Here is a 15,867-nt window from a genome sequence, read left to right as displayed (position 1 = left end):
CTCATGTCTTTTATTCTTTGTAGTGACTCTTTGAATACCTCCCTAGCAGTGACCAGTGCAGTGCAGAACTCCACCCACACAACTTCAGTCATTACCTCCTCCAGTCTGACCAGCTCATCGCTGAGCTCCACTAGTCCCGTAACAACGTCTTCCTCCTATGACCAGAGTTCTGTGCACGACAGGAGCGCATACCAAAGCTCTGTGAGTCCATCGGAGTCAGCTCCAGGAACCATCACGGTTAGTGGTGTTTCCGGTTTCTCCTCATAGGAAATCCTATTTGGAGCTCAGTGTGTAGTTGGGAAATCAAGCTTTTTGGCTACGATTTCCTTTTAGAAATGGTTAACCTTTTAAGTAGAATCCGTATAGTTTGTTGGATTTGCCATTAGTGGCCATCTCGTTTGAAACCTGTGTTTCAAGCACCCTTGCACAAGGACTGTGTGAATGGACCCAGACACTTGGTATAAGGATAGTGTAAGGATATATATACCCTGAGTTGTTCAGAGTGGCTTGGATGGGGTAGGCGGGGACTATAGTCTGTAATATTTCACTTTCCTGTAAGGCAAAGACATTCAAGCATTACAGCGAGAGCTACTTTAAAGAGTGGATGAGAACATGAAAATAATAAAAACAATTGAATTGGCATAGCAGAAATTTGGGTACGTTGTCTTTTCTTAGGTTTCCTTCTAAGATTCTGAGGAAATATTTATACGTATCAACTTAAGAGTTTTTTCCTCCCTTCCTTTTCCATCTTTCATGTTAGGTGTTTTCCTCAAATGTCTGGTGATTCCAGGCCGCCCATTTGACACTAAAAGGTTAACTGCTTGTGGCGGTAGGTTGTTGGATGTGGGCTTTCATGAGGGACAGTGTGGGTGGCCATTTCTCTAGGGGTGGGGAGTTCCTTCATCAGCCCCTGTGGGCCTTTTCTGTTGAGTTTGTTTGGATTCTCCAGGGACTGTTCTTCTAGTCTCTTCCCTGTAGGGCCTGTACCTGTCTGTTAGTGTCTTAAGAGCCTAGTGCAGATAGAAGGCTGCCGTTGGAATAATTTGTTTTGTCTGCATTGACTTAATCTGTGTTTTTTTTATAGTACTCCTTGCCGTGTGTTACCCTCTTGATGAAGTTTAGAGCCTGTGGGAGAAGGTGGAAGGGGGCATTCACCCTGCTGTACAGAGTTTAAAACATTTCTCCTATTTTTAGCCCTACCTCCACACCCACTTCCAAAGTTATGTGATATATATAAGTACTGAGTTGCTTGGTGTGGTTCTTTGATGTAAGTTGAGTGGTTTTCTGGTTTTCCCTACTAGTTGCTTACGATTTGGCTTTACCGGGTCAGCTAAGTCAGAGTTACTCTCTGGCATCTGCTTTCTACTGTACAAAATTTTGTTGCTCTCATTTTCCACCTGTATTTGCCTTTCTTGGTTTACATATTTTTAAAAAGCCGTGTATTCTTCATACATCTTCTTTAAGAAGTTTATTTTTGTGATTTCCAACATGGCAGCCACTAGCCACATGTAACAGTTTATTTAAATTAAATACACAATTAAAAGTTGTTTCTCAGACACACCACATTTTAATGCTCACTGTCTAGATATGGTTAGTCACTACAATATAAGACCAAGCACACACAGACAGTATTTCCATTATTGCAGAATATTCTGTTCCCGGGCTTCCCTGGTGGTGCAGTGGTTAAGAATCCGCCTGCCAACGCAGGGGACACGGGTTCGAGCCCTGGTTCGGGAAGATCCCACATGCCGCAGAGCAGCTAAGCCCGTGCGCCACAACTACTGAGCCTGCACTCTAGAGCCCACGAGCCACAACTACTGAGCCTGCGTGCCACAGCTTCTGAAGCCCACGTGCGCCTAGAGCCCGTGCTCCACAACAATAGAAGCCACTGCTATGAGAATATACAAGATATTGAATATAGTTCCTTGTGCTATACAGTAGGACCTTGTTGTTCCATTGTTTGTATTTAAAAATGGTTTTCTGGGGACTTCCCTGGTGGTCCAGTGGCTAAGACTCCACACGGCCAATGTAGGGGGCCCGGGTTCAATCCCTGGTCAGGGAACTAGATCCCACATGCTTGCAACTAAGATACCGCATGCCCACAACTAAGACCCGGCACAGCCAAATAAATTAAAAAAATGATTTTCTAGGTGGGATGAAGTGTTCCTAAGGTATGATGGCGGCTGTTTCGTTCCCCTTTTCTTTTTATTTTGTCTGGTGTAGTTTTGAGAAGACTTTGTATGTCAGGGTTTGTGCTGTCTTGGCTGCACACGCTTGATGTCATGTGTATGTATTTACTGAATAGTGAACCCCTGGTGAGAGGGAGTCAAAAGAGTAGAACTTTGATTGCTCTCCACCTATCTTTGTATATTGGTGTTTCCCTTTCTCTGACTTTAGTCTTTTAACTCTTGATTTGTTTTTCCCTAGCAGTTCTGTTTTATTGTCTACATTTCTTGTAAATAATGTCATTGTTTTAAGACTAAAATGTGTTGTAAATAAGATTTTATGAGCAGAAATTGTACTGGATTTTGGTTAAGGCAGAGTCAAAAGCTATAAGGTTTGTCTTTTTCTTTAGTAGTTTTGACATTTGTGAGAAGGTCATTTCCTCAGCTTCCTTCTCCCATCCAGGACCAGTGTCTGAGCCCTGTAGGTTCCACTGTCAATCACTCTTTGCCGGGTCTCCCCACCCAGTCTGTGGAAGTAAAGTTTTCCTTGTGAGGATGCCTCCTTCTGTGAGAAGGTGTCAGTGAAGTGCTTTATGGTTAACTTAAACCAGTTGTTTTCAGATTCTGTTCTTTTTGGGACTGACTACCACACAGTCCTAACTCACTCTTTCCCCACCCAGTTCAGAAAAAAACGTGTTTCAAAGTAACGTCTTTCTCTGAGAACCATTTTGTTAATAATATAAAATATGATAATTCCTTGTATGAAAGTTATCTCTGTTATAATTTGGAAACATTTTCTTTCTTGTATGGGGGGTACTCAGGACACAGAATGTGCTTGAGACAGAAAGGCTTGTGGTGATTTCAATATAATGAGAATTCCTAAGTCCTTCCTACGGCTTAATAATTTTTAGGACTGTTTCATTGCTTCCTGTGCTTTTGGTCTTATGTTTTATCCTTGTTACTTCCTTAAATACCCAGTTTGTTTTAAAAAAAAGTCAACTTGTTGAGATTTATTAAGAATTTGTTGTATTGCCTCTCCTTTTATTAAGAAACAAAACAAAATAGGCCATAGTTCTTTGCTTAATTCATAATGCTTCATATGTTTGTGGCTAAATCCCAATAGAAAGTCATCTAGGTTGTCATTTGATTTTGCGGGTTTACTTACTTTCTTTTCTCTTTCTTATAGAATGGACATGGTGGTAGTCGAAGTCAGCAGACAGTAGACAGTAAGTATATGAGCTAACTATTCTTGTCGTGGCTGGTGGAAACCACAGACAGAAAAAGCGTAGCTGATGTGATGGGAAAACGATTGGCCAATGGCTAATTCTGCAAAAATAGTCCTTTTACATTTTTTCTGAGAGCTATGTCTGATCCATCTTTGGCATCATTTCTTTGGGTTTAGAGTTTAGCTAGAGATTCCCCATGACCAGGTGGTAGCTGATGGTATTATTAGAAATGTTATATCCACAGCAAGAAGGAGGTATTGTATTATTCTGCCCTTGTCAGACTGCACCCCCAAGTGTAGAGTGTAGGCTGGATTTAAAAGATGCTTTGCTCAGAGGCCCAGGTTCCAGGATGCTCAGAGGGCTCTCACTTCAATAATGTGAAAGACATTTAAAGCAGAAATTGGCATGCTAGTTCAGGAAAGACATTGTGAGGAAGAGAGATAAAATGTTGCTCACTATAAACACTTGGGAGAAAAGGAGGGGGCCCTCCACATCCAGCACAGCTCAGTGATCACCGGAGATAGTGTAGGTAAATCCCCGTTAGTTGTTTCCTTTGTTCCTAGCTAATTTATCTATGGTTATGATCATAATCTAAAATGAAACTGATTTTCATTCATCCTTCAGTAAAGCAAATGGGTATCCACTATCGGTATGGAAGTAAAAAAGACCCTCTTTATTTAGGAATTTTTGGACAGTGGCCGTGGGATTTTGCCAGACCAGGAGTGGGCCTCACTTGGAATTGAAATGACACATGTGATTTACCCAGAGTTGGGTTTGGTGTTTCTGGGCCGCCAGAGCAACAGATAACATGGTTAGCTCTGAGAACATTGGATGTCACAGGAAATGTGAATTCCACAAGCCGTGGTGGGAAGTTTCTTTTGTCCAGGCATGGGGTCGAGAGCACATAGAGGTGTACTGGAGATTTTAAGTGAGATAATGAGATGTGAAATGTCCGTAAAACATAGTGCACGTTTTAGATAGGTTTTTATCTCCTGTGCTCTCTTCTCCAACCGTCTCTCTCTCTCTCTCTCTCTCTCTCTCTCTCTCTTTCTCTCTGTCACACACACACACACACACACACACACTCACATTCATACAAACACACATTCTTTGAGAGGCTTTCTGTGAACCTGTCATTAATGTGATCCGACACTCAGGGAGGTGAGTTTGGGGCCAGGGAAATCTATGGTGTGTTTATCTAGTTTCTGTAAGAACAGGTGTCATTTGGGAAGGACTGTCAGTAAAAAGCAAGCCTCAGGGGTGTGAAGACCACTCTTAAGAACTGACTGTGCTGTGTTGCCCTGTTGCTGCCTGTTCTGGTTTTCGAGCTGTCCTCCATTTAGAGACTAGTGTGTGTCCCCTGGACTCCCAGGGCCTCCTGAGGAAAGGTGCTGCCTCCTCCTAACTGGAAAAGACAATGATGCTTTATTTCCAAGCACATATCTGAGTTGTATGTGTGGATGGCACTAAAACTGAGTCTTTTCTGCAGCTAGGATTGATCGCATTCATGCTCTTCTGAAAGCCTAACACGTGCGTTTGTGTGCTCTGAGGTCTGTTCTGTTCAAGCACATGCGAAGGAAGTGCTCACTGCGCTTTTGAAAGTAGGTGTGGACAGCAGGGGTGTCTTCTGCAGATTTTAGGCCTGTGTAGCTCTCCACAGTATATGTACCCTGGGCTCTCAACCCCTTCCTGCCCTAAACTGTCTATGACCTTTCACAAAGTCAGCCTGATTTGATAGAAGCAGACCTAACCCCTGGGTGGTTTCGCCTACCAGATTTTCACTGTCCCTTGCTGTGCTCGTGCTGTAACTGTATTTATCAATCTTAGAGCCTCTTTGCCTTCTGGGTGTGGCTCAGGGTCGGGTCCCTTTAGTTGGGAGGGGCATGCTCACCCCAGAGGGGCCATGTACGCTGGTAAAGATGTCATTTCCCTCCTCGCCTGGGGCCTGTGTTCTGACAGTCCTCTCCGTAGTCGCAGCAGACAGAGAAGGGCCTGCCTGCGGCATGCTTGCGCATTTTCCCCAGGGGTGTAACTTTGTATGTGTCTCAACTGAGCCTGACGTGTCACAAAACATTGAGCATATTTCTGATACTCACGGTTGGTTCTGGCGCTAAACAGATCTGTTTCTTACAGCTCCTTCATCTGTTCCAGCTCCAAAGACCACAGACCCTCCCTCCGCCCTCCCATCCGTGGGCTCCCTGCCCAGCACCACCTCCTGCACTCCGCTTCTGCCCTCTGCACCCCAGAACACTGCCGCTCTGCCCTCCTTGTCCCAGCCTGGTGACCTGTCCAGCAGCCCCCTCTCTCAGCTTAGCAGGTATGTGGAAAATATGGGCCGAGAGTCCGAGGCACACAGCGAAGTCCTGGAGCCCTTCTAGATGGCTGTTCCCATGAGCAGAACCCACTGTTGCTCCCTGCACGACGTCCTGGCCTTTTGCAGTAAGGCCTCAGCGTAGGTGGCTGGGTAGCGTCTCACAGGCGCTGAGCGTGAAAGCCTTGCTGGCCTGTAATGCCCCTGCTGTCACAGAGCCCTGGGTCCCCTGGGAATGGGGTGGGTCCAAGGGTCACTGCTACTCTTCTTCAGCCCTCAGGAGGGTGCCCCGAACCTTGTCCCTCCTCTGCATTCTGGGCCCCGTTGCTGTGATGTGGGGTGAGAGTGCTGGGGGGTTTCTGAGCAGGTCACTGCCTCGCACTTGTCATGGTGTCAGAGATCAAGTTATCAGAACAGGGTGCAGGAGAATGGGATTTGTCTGGTCCTTACCGTATCTTCTGAGTAGACTTCTCCTCTTGCTTCCTGTAGCCAGGAACAAAAGTGTTTGGTTTGAATTCTGCATTTGATGGGAATTCAAGCTCTGTCTCTGGCATGTGGGGTTGAACATAGGAACTTTCTTCCCTCACACACAGATTTAATGGGGTCTCTGGGGCTGGCAGTGTTCTTAGTGCAATCCTGTTCTTAGCATTTACAGTCTACAGAGCAGATGGTTAGAGTTGCCTGAGCTGGCTCTGTAGCTTTCCTAGGGCAGGATGCCCCGGATCCTCATGCTGAGTGACCCTTTAGGTCATTTCTAACCACAGAGCACCTGGACTGGGCTCCAAGGCCACACGGAAGGAAGGATGTGAAGGGATGGGCAAGCTCGTGTGCAGCCCTCCTAGACGCATGGGTCCCTCGGGTGGAGTGCCGGGGGGTGGACACGCGGGGCTCTGCCTTGTCTTCCAGCTCCCTCTCCGGCCACCAGAGCAGCCTCTCCTCCGCGCACACGGTGCTCTCCACCAGCACGTCACACACGGTAAGTGTTTGCCCTGCTCCCTCGCCCAGCACCCTGCTTAGCCAGCTTGGAGCTTAGTCATGTGCAGGTGGGGCTTTAGTTTGTGGATTTTAAATATCTGAAATACTCTAATAGCTTGGCTGTAATGTCTCCATCTAGGTACATGGTTTGAACAGATGATTTCCTAGGCACCATGGAGGACATCTTGCTTCCTAAGTCCATGTCTCCGTGGAAGAATTGGTCCTCCATAGCTGGTAGATGATTGGCAGGGCTGTCAGGTGGTGAATTTGTTCCCAAGAACTCACTGAGCTCCCTGTTCATCATAGGAGACCTTTCTACCTGGCAGGGTTGGTTTCATTTGCTGGGGCTTCTTATGTTGAGGTCTTTGCAAGTTTTTTAGAGGAAAGTAGACTCGTTGCTAACTTCCACGTGGGCTCCACTAAAAGTCAAGTTTAATCAAGAGCAGTGTTCCTGGGGAGCGCTCTGTTACTTTGTGAAGCCCACTGTAGGGAGAGTGCTTGAAAGGAAAGGGAGCTTATGTGTCTCTGAGACTGACAGCCCAGCCAGTGTAACTGTATTCCAGGTTGCTGGTGGTCGTGGAGACGTCACTCTTGCCGTCTCAGGCCATCTTCCCCAGCTCAGAGGCAGAGGCTTTGGGAAGGTTGCTGTTGAAGAAGGAAGTGTGGGTGTGGAGAGGCAAGAGTGGAAGCACAAGTGGGCGAGTGTCCTGATGGGGTGAAGAGTGACCTAGATGGTGGTTGCTGAGGTGCGGCTTCTGAGCTGTGGAGCTGGGAGCATGGTCTCAGGGGTAGGGCTCGGTCTAGACCGAGCGGGGTGAGGGCTGACGGCCGGGCCGTGGCAAGGAGGCAGGGCAGCGGGCGGGTGTTGTGCTAGAAGCCGGAGAGGCTGGCACGTGGAAGGAAAGGTGCCTGGAGAGAACACAGTGTCCCTCTCCTGGGAGACAGCAGGCTTCCACAAGGTGGAAGTAGATGGTTCCTCAAGTGGGGAAGGAAGTTTTGGGTGCAGATGAACAGGAGAGTCAGGAAATTGGGAGAAATTTGTTTCCTCTGAAGAAGAAGTCAAATCTTTCGCTGTAGAATGAAGTGATGGAAAAGGTTGAAGTCCTATCCTTTATCAGGATCTGGCTAACATCGTGGCTTTCATACTCTAGCTTTCCAAGCGAAATCAGTTTACACATAATTCTTTGTCTTAAAACACATAGATCACTGTCTTCATAGCAGAGATTGGAGTGAATATCTCTGCCCTTGGAGTAAGTTGCCCGCCAACCAGCCAGTGCCTCCTGTTTGGCCAGTGGGAGCCCTGAGCTGTCCCCTTTGTGAGCCCTGCAGAGCTGGCCTCCTGTTCCGGGCACTGTGTTGGAGCCCAGAGCTCTTGCTCTCATGGGCTAGCTGCACTCTGTGTCTTAGCAGGAAACCCCAAATCTTACAGTCCCAATGGCCACAGCCAGAATCGCCTCGTACAATTGCTAACGTCGTCACAGATTCAATAACGAAAGACATAAAAAGATATATACTGAAAAGTTTTTGTCTCTTTTCTACTTGGTTGTACCCCTTTTCCTACTATTTTCTTGATCCTCTAGTTTGTTTTTTATAAACCCATAAAATGCATACATAGTAGTTTTCCTTTTGCCCATTTTCTTTTCCTGTAATATAAATGGGAGTATTCTCTACATAGTGTCCTTTATCTTTTTCCCTCACTTAACAGTGTATCTTCAGGAGGTTTCTGTGTTGAATCAGAGTTCTTTGTTCTTTTTTTCACAGCTCTGCTGCATTACATTATTTAATCAGGCCTCCTCTGATGGAACTTTAGGGCCATTTTCAGTCTTGATACCTTGGAAATACTGTGGGTTCAGTTATAGACCACCACCGTGGGAATATTGTGGGAAAGTGAGTCATATATCTTTTGATTTCTTAGTGCATATAAGTTTTGTTTACACTATACTGTAGTCTTTTAAGGTGTGCAATAACATGTCTACAAAAACAACATACATATCTTAATTAAAAAATATATTATTAGCTAAAAATGCTAGCCATCACCTGAGCCTTGAGCAAGTTGTAATCTTTTTGCATTTGTAACATCAGAGGTCACTGATCATTATAGCAAATATAATAATGAAAAGATTTGAAATATTGTGAGAATTACCAAAATGTGATGCAGAGAGAGGAAGTGAGCCAATGCTGTTGGAAAAATGGTGCCGATAGACTTGCTTGACCCAGGGTTGCCTCAGACCCTCACTTTGTAAGAAATGCAGTATCTGAGAAGCACAAGAACACGAGATGTGCCTGTACAAACAACGATGTATATAACCTTCTGCACATGTTTCACGTGTGCATCTGTGTCTGGAGGGTAAACCCTGGAGGTGGAATTGCTAGGCATTTGTCATTTTATATAAATTGCTCTGCATAGTGATTTTAACCCACTTAGATCTCACTGGCAAAGAATGAAATGTCCTCTTTCCCCATGACCTCCTGAAATGATGTTACCAAATATTTGTATTTTTCCAATGTGTTAATAGAAAAATGACCTGTCAGTATAGTGTTTAATCGAAAGAGCTTGAACATCTATTTTATATTATTGGAAAGCCATTAATTTCCTTTTGGGTGAGCTGTTTACATTTTTCATTTTCCTGTCAGGTCTGTGGTCTTTATTTCTATAGTTGGGAGACTTAGTAGGTAGCCCTTTGTGATGGGAAGTGCAAATATTTTTCCTAGGTTTGTCATTTGATGATTTGATTTTTGAATAGTCGGATATATCATAGTCTATCAGAGCCAGGTCTTTCCTACCTTGTCTGTAAAGGAAATCTAGTGTTTTCTCCTGCCCTGCGTGTTCTGTGGAAGGTTTTGGTGCAGCTGTGCTTTTCTGGGCCCATCTGAGAAACTGAGTGGCAGCCCCGTTGGATGGTCTGAGCGAGCCAGCAACTTGTCTCCCTCAGATTTGAGAGGTGAGGGGGCAGATGCAGGAACGCCGTCAGGGTCCACTGAAGGCAGGAGAGGCTTGCTGGATGACTCTGGAGTTCCCGTGGATTCCCCGTACTCCCCAGTCTGGGAATGTTCTTTTTTTTTTTAATCCTGTGGTTGAAAGGTCGTGCGGCCAGTGCCACCATCACAGTGAGGTGGTCAGAGCCGTTCCTGATCCTGTGGCGGGTGCCCTTGGCTCCACGCAGGGGACCGTGGAGTGGGTGCTGGGCAGCCCCGGCCCTACCCTGGGCTCTCCTCTCCCTGGTTCTGTCTGTCCATCTAGGCGGAAGGAGCAGGAGGCCTGAGGAGCCCCAGAAGACCCTAATTTTAGCGGTCTTCACTTGCTGAGCCGATTCTGGATACTAGAGCTCGGGTGGGCAGGGCGGCCCGCGGGGCTGGGACCCGCACGGCGCCATCTGTGCCGTGGAAAGCAGAGCACACGGTGGCCCCCTTTCTCCTGGTCCTTCCTGTTCTTCAGCTTCCCCTCCAGGAGTTTCCCGGCTTCTTTGTTGTGCACAAGTTCTGATTTGGAGGCTGGTCTCAGCCTTACAGAGCCTTTTCCTCCCTCTCTGACCCTTGCTTTGCCCAGCCAGGTGTATCTCTTCCACCCACCCCTCAGCCCTTGAAGCCCTTCCTGATGCCTTGTTCACTAGCAGCTGGGCAGGACCCTTGGCACTCAGGCTCTTCAAAGCTTTCTGCTAGGCGTTGCCCTTCTTTCCTCGGTGGCTCTTGTCGGGCAGGCATAGGGCCGGGCCGGGCCCTGCTTGGTAGTCCCTGGTGACCTACAAAGTGTCCCCAGATCCTGGAGCAAAGGCCTCTCTTGGCCACCTGTGACTTCAGGTCAGAGGAGCCAGGAAGGCTCTGACTTGGGCTGGGCTGCTTGTGGCCCCAGGCTTGACTCTCCTGAGGCTCCTTGCTTTTCTGTGAGGTGGGTTTTCACCTCATATTGAGATGCTCTGTGCTCATCTGTGTCTGTTCTTTGTTTCACTTACCAAAGCCTGAGCAACTTTCATGATTTTTTAGGAGGGTTTTTTGGTCGTAAATTTCCATTTTAATGGTCTTGAGAGCTCAGCCGATGAGTTGTGTCCCGATGGCCTAATATGGCTGCAGTGTGAGAGGCCACGGTGAGCACACTGGTCCGTCTGAGACTGCGGGCACACAGGCCAGGCCGCTTCTTGTGCTTTGCCCCCAGATCCATGTGTCCTGGCTTTTGTCTTGCCAGCATGCCGGCGTGGAGAGCGCCCCTTCCCTCCAGTCCTCAGCCACCTTCTCAACGGCAGCAACCTGTGCCTCGAGTGCCGCGTCCTCAGGGCTCAGCCTGCCGAGCAGCATGAACACGGTCAGCAGCCTCTGCCTGGGCGGTACCGCTGTGAGTGCCCCCAGCAGCAGTGCCAGGGCCACGCCCTTGGTGACCTCAGGTGTGTGCCCCCCGGGGCCTTTCCGGCTCCCCCGCCCCTCGAAGGTGCCGTTCTGCTTCCCGGGAGGAGGCCGAGGGGGGCAGGCCTGGGGGGGTCCACGAGCGTCGGAAGCTCACAGTCTCCCTCCGGCTCTGCCGCCACTTGCTTGTCCTCTTTGTTCCACTCACCTCTTGAGGCCGGATCTTCCAGAGCTAACGTGGGGGGCCAGGTTCTGGGTGATGCTGAAATCAGCGTCTGGGGGGCACGCTCCCCTGGGCAGACTCCTGGCAGCCCTTGAGCTCGTAGCTCCCCGTTCTCTTCTGTCCTCGCTCATCGCTGGAGCTGAGATGACGGAGCAACCGCCCGGCAGCCGGACCTGGGCGGTCTGTGTGGGCCCAGCAAACTGTGGTTTGGTAGCAACGGCTCGCCTGCCTTTGGCCCAGCTGTGCCTCTCCTGGCGCTGCCCGGCCTGCTTTGTTCTGAGGGGCAGGCGGTCCCTGCTGCTCGGGCCCTCTCGGGCGGTGCGGCCCTCAGGAGAGGGTGGCGGTGTTTCGTGCCGCAGGGCGCGGACCCCTCTGGTAACACAGCCTGGATGTGGTGGCACGTGCTCTGTCTCCCCCGCCCCCTAGCATGGCTTCCGTTTCTCTCGGCTGCTGCCCTCCCCTCTTGCCCGTGGCCTCGTCTGGGACGGCGCCGTGACAGCGGGCTCGACACCCGCCGTGCCCACAGTACCTGAGGAACCTCGCCCTTGTGGTGGCCCCTTCACTCCATTTGAGTTTGCCTTCACAGGCAAAGCGCCCCCCAGCCTGCCCCAGGGGGCGCCTCCCCTGCTGCACAGCCAGTACCTCGTGGGCCCCGGAGGACTGCTTCCTGCCTACCCGGTGAGCGCACGGGGGGCTCTGGGCCGGCCCCCGGCAGGACCTGGGGGCCTCGGGTTGCTGCTGCTCCTTCCCTGAGCCCACCTCTGCCGCTTGGACCCTGGGCGTTTCTCCGGCTAGACTCCGTCAAGGCAGGGCATCTAACAGCCTTTTTGGTCCTCACACAGATTTATGGCTATGACGAGCTCCAGATGCTGCAGTCACGGCTGCCGATGGTGAGTGGGTTTGGGGTGGTGGCCGGGGGGATTCAGGCTCTGAGTCTCGCGCATCTCACCTGCGCGGCCGTGACTGCCACCCTGTCTGGCCTTCAGGACGCTCGGCCTGAGGACTTCCCTCAGCACCACAGCTGAGAAAGCTGCTTCCATTTGGTGGTTGTGCCTCGTGCACCTACAGCCTGGGCACTCGAGTGTCCTGTGCTCGTGCCTGGGGATCTTGAAGATCATTGGGACCTGGGGCCCCCGTAGGCAGTGTCCCTACCAAACGTGGGTCCTTCTCTTCCCTCGAATTCCACCCCTCCCCCCACCAAAACAAACAGACAAACAAACAGGACGTGGCGTTGCTTACCTGCCCCTAGACTTTTTATAAAGTCCTCTCCGAAGTACCGTCTAGTGTTTTTGGCTTCTGAAGTGGCCATTGGTGATGCTCGTGATGGCAGCTTTGTTCTTCTGAGTGAGCGGCTGGAGCCGGCAGTCTTCAAGGGCCCTTCTGGGTTTAGCCTGCCATCCCGTGTATAAGAACGCGGGCCCCAGGATCTCTCTGGTTGCTGCAGCCTCACTCTGAGGGCAGCATTGCCTCTTTATTCTGGCCCTTGCTACCAGGCTGAAGCCCTGGGCCTTCTCTGGGATGGCCACGTGAGCAGGACTGCAGTGCAGAAGAAGAGGTACAGGACGAGGCATGCTCCCTGCCCGCAGAGCCTGCAGGCTCCTGTACCGCCACCCCCTTCTTGGTCTGGCGTTTCCCAGACTCCTGATCATTTGCAGCAGACCAGGGCGTCTGTCACATTGTCTGGGAGTAAATAGCTATTTGGACCCCGATGTCAACTCTCCTGGGTGTGGTCTTTCCTTTTGCCCAAGTGAAGGTGAAGGCGTCCTTCCTCAGACTCCTCTCCACTGGTGTTAGCTCCTCTTGGGCTGGCCACAGAGAGCTCAGGGAGCTGCAGGCACCACCTCTGCCTCCCAGGCCCAGTGGCTGAAGCTCGTGTCTCTCAGAAGACTTTCATCTGCTTGGAATGTTTCCACAGGTTGGTAGCTGGGCAGCTCTCCCCCAGTGTGCAAACCAGCAGCCAATCACACTACTGCTCAAGGGGCCTGCGGGACTCTCCAGCTGCTGCCCTTGTCCCTGGAGGGCCCAGAAAGGATATTGAGGACATGATGACAGATTTCTAGGGTGGAAAACAGAACTTAGAGTTTCTGGGGATGCCTTAAGCCCTAGGGCTTTGCAGGGAAACCAGAAGTGGCCCTAGTCCCCCTGACACTCAGGAAACCTTGCAGCCAGGAGCCCCAGGGCATCAGAGATGGAATGCAGGAGGTGGTCCTGAATGAGTCTGAAGGTGGTGCCTGGTCGGGCCCCTAGGAGTGACTCCGTGGGATTCTAGCCCTGGGAATCATCCTGGGCTGCTTCATATTCCTTCTGTCTTTTTGTGCCTTAGAAGCAATCACCTCTGAGCCTGCCTTTTGAGATGCATTTCTTTCATTTTCCCCTTTGGTCATTTCTTAGATTCTGGTACTTTTGTGCCTCATTTCCACCTTTGGATTTTCTTGTGTGAAAGAGCTCCCCCTCCTGGGCTTCCTCCAGGCCTGTCCCTGCTTGTGTTCTACTAACTGCTTTCCTAGCCCTGCCTTCTCTTGTGGTTCTGGTCTGAGGGTGCCGTGGATTTCCTGGAGGTGTCCGGGAGATGGGGCCAAAGGAGGCTGTAGGTGCCTTTCCTAGACACTGCTGCCCACGAGGAAAGCAGGAGGGCTTTACCTCGGCTCAGGGGCCCGGGGTGCAGTATGTCCAGGGCTGCCAGGGCCCTGGGCGGTGAGTGAGGGTCAGGGCAGGCCTCCCCTTCTTCATAGAGCTCCACTGTGTTTTGCCTCAGCATCCACACTTCTCCTGACTCCTGTGCAGTCAGTGTTGCCAGGGCAGAGTGGGTGGTCTCTCCTAGTTCAGGACCTGACCCCTCTTATACCCTTTAGGCTCCTCCTCCTTCTCAGGTTTCTCCTGGTCCTGTTAACTTTCCTAGCTGCCCTTTAGAATCCCTGTCACTGGAGAAGCCAGTAGAGTTGGTTTGGCCCCTGACATTCACCAGCATCCATCTGTGATGTAGAATGGATGTGTGTGACTGGGCCTCCCATGGCTCTGCCCGGGGAAGGCTGAGGGATCCGTCAGTGTGTCTACATGCTGTGTGCCTGCCACATTGCACAGCTCTGACCGGCACCATTTGTCTTGAATTCTCTGTGAGTGCTGCCCTCTGGTGGTGTGCCTGTGACGTCCCTGCGGTCTGGTCGGCCTGGGGAACGTGGCATTGCCTGGAGCACCCCTACTGCCTGCAGGTTCTGCTGTCCGGGGAGTGGGGTGAGGCTCTTGTGCTGACTGAACCTCTCTGGTCTCTCCTAGGATTACTATGGGATTCCTTTCGCTACACCCGCAGCCCTCGCCACTCGAGATGGGAGCCTCGCTAATAATCCCTATTCAGGTTAGTCTTGTTCAGGGGGTTAGGCATGGGGGCGGAGTGGTCATCGGACTGGCCTGTGGCTCATCCCAGGAGTCTGGGAACAGATGCAGAAGGGCTGCAGAGACCTGCCAGCTTCCTGTTGTTCAGCTGGCAGCCAGGCCTGTTCCTGTTCGCAGGGACCAGTCTGGCTTTTTCCTGGCTGGATAGGGGGCAGTGACTGGATTCAGTGCCCCGTTTCTCCCAGGTGATGTCACAAAGTTTGGCCGAGGAGACTCTGCGTCCCCTGCACCTGCCACCACCCTGGCTCAGCCCCAGCAGAGCCAGTCCCAGGCCCACCACACAGCCCAGCAGCCTTTTCTGAACCCTGCCCTGCCGCCTGGCTACAGCTACACTGGCCTCCCCTACTATACAGGCGTACCCAGTGCCTTCCAGTATGGGCCCACCGTGTTTGTGAGTATTCGGGGGGGTGTTACTCCAGCTCCAGGGAGCAGAAGCAGGGAGGGAGGGACAGGTCCCCACTCAGAGTGTCACCTGGCCTTGAGGAATGAGTCAGGCTGGGGGCGAGGTTCCTTTCCCATCTGTTTTGAGATCTAGCATGTTGAGCTACTGAAGACGCCTCCCTAGTGGTTGTGCCACCTGCTGCCTGAGGCTAAGCCGGGGTGACCTGCTCCCCCGCCTCTGTCCCCCTACTAATGCCTCTCCTGCTTGCCTGCCACCAGGTCCCTCCGGCCTCAGCCAAGCAGCACGGTGTGAGCCTCAGCAGCCCCAGCACCCCTTTCCAGCAGGCCAGTGGCTATGGCCAGCACAGCTACAGCGCAGGTGAGGGGTGCTCCCGCCACGGAGAGGCACGGGAAGGACAGGCTCACCTAGCTCACACGTGCCTCTTGTCCCCTGCCGTGCTAGGTTACGATGACGTGAGCCAGGGGGCAGCAGCGGGAGACTACACCAAGGGTGGCTATGGTGGATCATCGCAGGCACAGAGCAAGTCTGCAGGTTCTGGGCCTGGCAAAGGTAGGCCTTTCCAGGATTGCGGCCCAGAGCAGTCGTCTCCTCCCCTGACTCCTCCGCAGGCGAGGCTGCCCCAGAGGGCCCCTGCAGCGGGGGAGGCTGGCGCTGGGGCCAGCTGCCGTGGGAACAGCCGCTTTTCCTTCTAGGAGTGTCGGCGTCTTCGAGCGCCCCCGGCCTCCCTGACGTGACTGGGTCTGTCTACAGCAAGACTCAGGTGAGGGAGGGCCGGCGCTGGCGGGAGGGCTGGCGGAGTGCCGCCAAGCGAGCCTCACTGTCGTCTCTCTGCCCTGCAG

General features: G+C 51.4%; 1 protein-coding gene and 1 non-coding gene across 10 annotated transcripts in view; both read left to right on the top strand.

Annotated features, from left to right (window-relative positions):
• Positions 1–15,867, top strand: part of UBAP2 (ubiquitin associated protein 2) — a 124,020-nt gene that overhangs the window by 106,965 nt on the left and 1,188 nt on the right. For 6 of the 9 annotated variants that reach the window (XM_061200505.1, XM_061200501.1, XM_061200498.1 and 3 more), the window contains 13 exons: positions 24–237; positions 3,352–3,391; positions 5,525–5,708; positions 6,609–6,678; positions 8,439–8,564; positions 10,858–11,053; positions 11,822–11,913; positions 12,078–12,125; positions 14,509–14,587; positions 14,811–15,016; positions 15,286–15,385; positions 15,470–15,577; positions 15,721–15,788. In XM_061200505.1, coding sequence (XP_061056488.1) covers positions 24–237; positions 3,352–3,391; positions 5,525–5,708; positions 6,609–6,678; positions 8,439–8,564; positions 10,858–11,053; positions 11,822–11,913; positions 12,078–12,125; positions 14,509–14,587; positions 14,811–15,016; positions 15,286–15,385; positions 15,470–15,577; positions 15,721–15,788 — 1,531 coding nt within the window. The remainder of the gene's footprint in view (positions 1–23; positions 238–3,351; positions 3,392–5,524; positions 5,709–6,608; positions 6,679–8,438; positions 8,565–10,857; positions 11,054–11,821; positions 11,914–12,077; positions 12,126–14,508; positions 14,588–14,810; positions 15,017–15,285; positions 15,386–15,469; positions 15,578–15,720; positions 15,789–15,867) is intronic. The other 3 variants (XM_061200500.1, XM_061200504.1, XM_061200503.1) reach the window with 3 other exon arrangements.
• Positions 4,797–4,878, top strand: LOC133098464 (small nucleolar RNA SNORD121A). The gene has a single exon (XR_009702166.1). It is a non-coding gene; the product is annotated as a small nucleolar RNA SNORD121A (small nucleolar RNA).

This window comes from Eubalaena glacialis, chromosome 9 (genome assembly GCF_028564815.1).
Source record: "Eubalaena glacialis isolate mEubGla1 chromosome 9, mEubGla1.1.hap2.+ XY, whole genome shotgun sequence".
Lineage (NCBI taxonomy): Eukaryota > Metazoa > Chordata > Mammalia > Artiodactyla > Balaenidae > Eubalaena > Eubalaena glacialis.
Note: the sequence above shows the minus strand (reverse complement) of the source record. Positions and strands in the feature narration are given on the sequence as shown.